The 1,748-nt window shown below is 44.8% G+C and overlaps 1 protein-coding gene across 1 annotated transcript in view; it reads left to right on the forward strand.

Moving 5' to 3' along the window:
- Nucleotides 1–1,517, forward strand: part of dvl3b (dishevelled segment polarity protein 3b) — a gene marked incomplete at its 3' end in the record, with an annotated part of 9,093 nt that extends 7,576 nt beyond the window's left edge. The window contains 6 exon segments of the mRNA XM_014028763.1: nucleotides 98–237; nucleotides 560–636; nucleotides 752–819; nucleotides 906–1,013; nucleotides 1,016–1,189; nucleotides 1,350–1,517. Coding sequence (XP_013884217.1) covers nucleotides 98–237; nucleotides 560–636; nucleotides 752–819; nucleotides 906–1,013; nucleotides 1,016–1,189; nucleotides 1,350–1,517 — 735 coding nt within the window.
- Nucleotides 1,518–1,748: the final 231 nt, after the last annotated feature.

The following is a 1,748-nucleotide window of genomic DNA, read 5'->3' on the forward strand; positions in this document are numbered from 1 at the left end:
TCAGAGAGGTATAACTTCCTGTTTATGTTTGTCAGAGAGGTATAACTTCCTGTTTATGTTTGTCAGAGAGGTATAACTTCCTGTTTATGTTTGTCAGAGAGGTATAACTTCCTGGGTATCAGCATCGTTGGTCAGAGTAATGACAGAGGAGATGGAGGTATTTATATTGGATCCATCATGAAGGGCGGAGCTGTCGCAGCAGACGGACGTATTGAACCAGGAGACATGTTACTGCAGGTAACGTTTGAAAAAATTTTAGAATTACTGACTTACTTTTTGGGATTACTGGTAGTTCTTCATCTTTCGTCCTGTATGAAAATTAGAACTTGGGAAACACACCTGAGTAAAAACGTCCAATTATACCTGGGAGGTGTGGCCACCTCCTCTACTTGGAGGTTACTAAGTTCTGCTTTGAACCATTGTGTGCGTTACAAGGAGTAATCAGTCATCTTAGAACTAAAGTTCAGACTGACTGGATCCTCTGAAGCACTGAGGACTGGTTCTAGATCTGGGTTATAGGAACAGGACTTAAAGTGGTCCTGGTTTTTGTGTCCACCAGGTGAACGATATCAACTTTGAGAACATGAGTAACGATGATGCTGTCCGTGTTCTGAGGGAGATCGTCCACCAGCCAGGGTGAGACATTTCATACTTCTTTACATGTTCTCTGGAGGTCCTGATAATCCCTGTCAGACCTTTATGGTTCTGGATTTGATGAGTCTTTATTAGCTGTTTCCCTCCCTGTTTTTAGTCCGGTGACRTTAACTGTGGCAAAGTGTTGGGATCCAAACCCACGAGGCTGCTTCACGCTGCCAAGAAGTGAGTCATCGGGGTTTGGGTTGTTACCAAAAATAATCTTGTTCACCTAGGTCCATAAAAAATATTGGTCCTCTAAACTTCAACAGGTGAGCCAGTCCGTCCCATCGACCCTGCTGCGTGGGTGTCTCACACCGCTGCCATGACTGGGAGGCTCCCCCCACACTACAGTACGTTTCCAAACAGCAGGTACCCTAACTATCATCATCCATCATCATTAAATCACTGCTGCTTCCAGGTGTACACGAAGAAAACCAGCTGAACATCCACAGCGACATGACGCTAGTCGTCAAGGCTATGGCCAATCCAGAGTCCGGCCTGGAGGTCCGAGACAGGATGTGGCTAAAGATCACCATTCATAATGCTTTTATTGGTGAGAATATCCTTAGTCTGGATCCAGGTCCAAATTCTATAATCCAGATCCATCAAAAACTCTTCTTAAAAGGGTTTTTGTGTCTTTATTATTGTGTGGTGAAGAATCCTTTCAAYGGATACGTCAAACTCATAAAAACTGGTCTCTTCTATTGTTTCAGGCTCAGATGTGGTGGACTGGCTCCACCGAAACCTGGAGGGTTTCACTGACCGCCGTGAAGCCCGTAAGTACGCCGGTAACCTGTTGAAAGCCGGATTCATTCGACACACCGTCAACAAGGTCACCTTTTCTGAGCAGTGTTACTACGTCTTCGGAGACCTTTGTGGAGGTAAGACCAGGAAAGACCAACAAGCACTGAGGTCCACACAAAAACCAGGGTCTCAACTGTATAACTACCAGAGTTTATAGAACTACCAAAGTCTGTTGAACTACCAGAGTCTACTCAAAACCAAAGTCCACATAGCTACCAGAGTCTGTAGAACTACCAGAGTCCACACAAAAACCAAGGTCCACATAGTTACCAGAGTCTATAGAACTACCAGAGTCCACACAAAAACCA

The sequence above is a fragment of the Austrofundulus limnaeus genome, unplaced genomic scaffold (genome assembly GCF_001266775.1).
Source record: "Austrofundulus limnaeus strain Quisiro unplaced genomic scaffold, Austrofundulus_limnaeus-1.0 Scaffold803, whole genome shotgun sequence".
In the NCBI taxonomy this organism is placed as follows: Eukaryota; Metazoa; Chordata; class Actinopteri; order Cyprinodontiformes; family Rivulidae; genus Austrofundulus; species Austrofundulus limnaeus.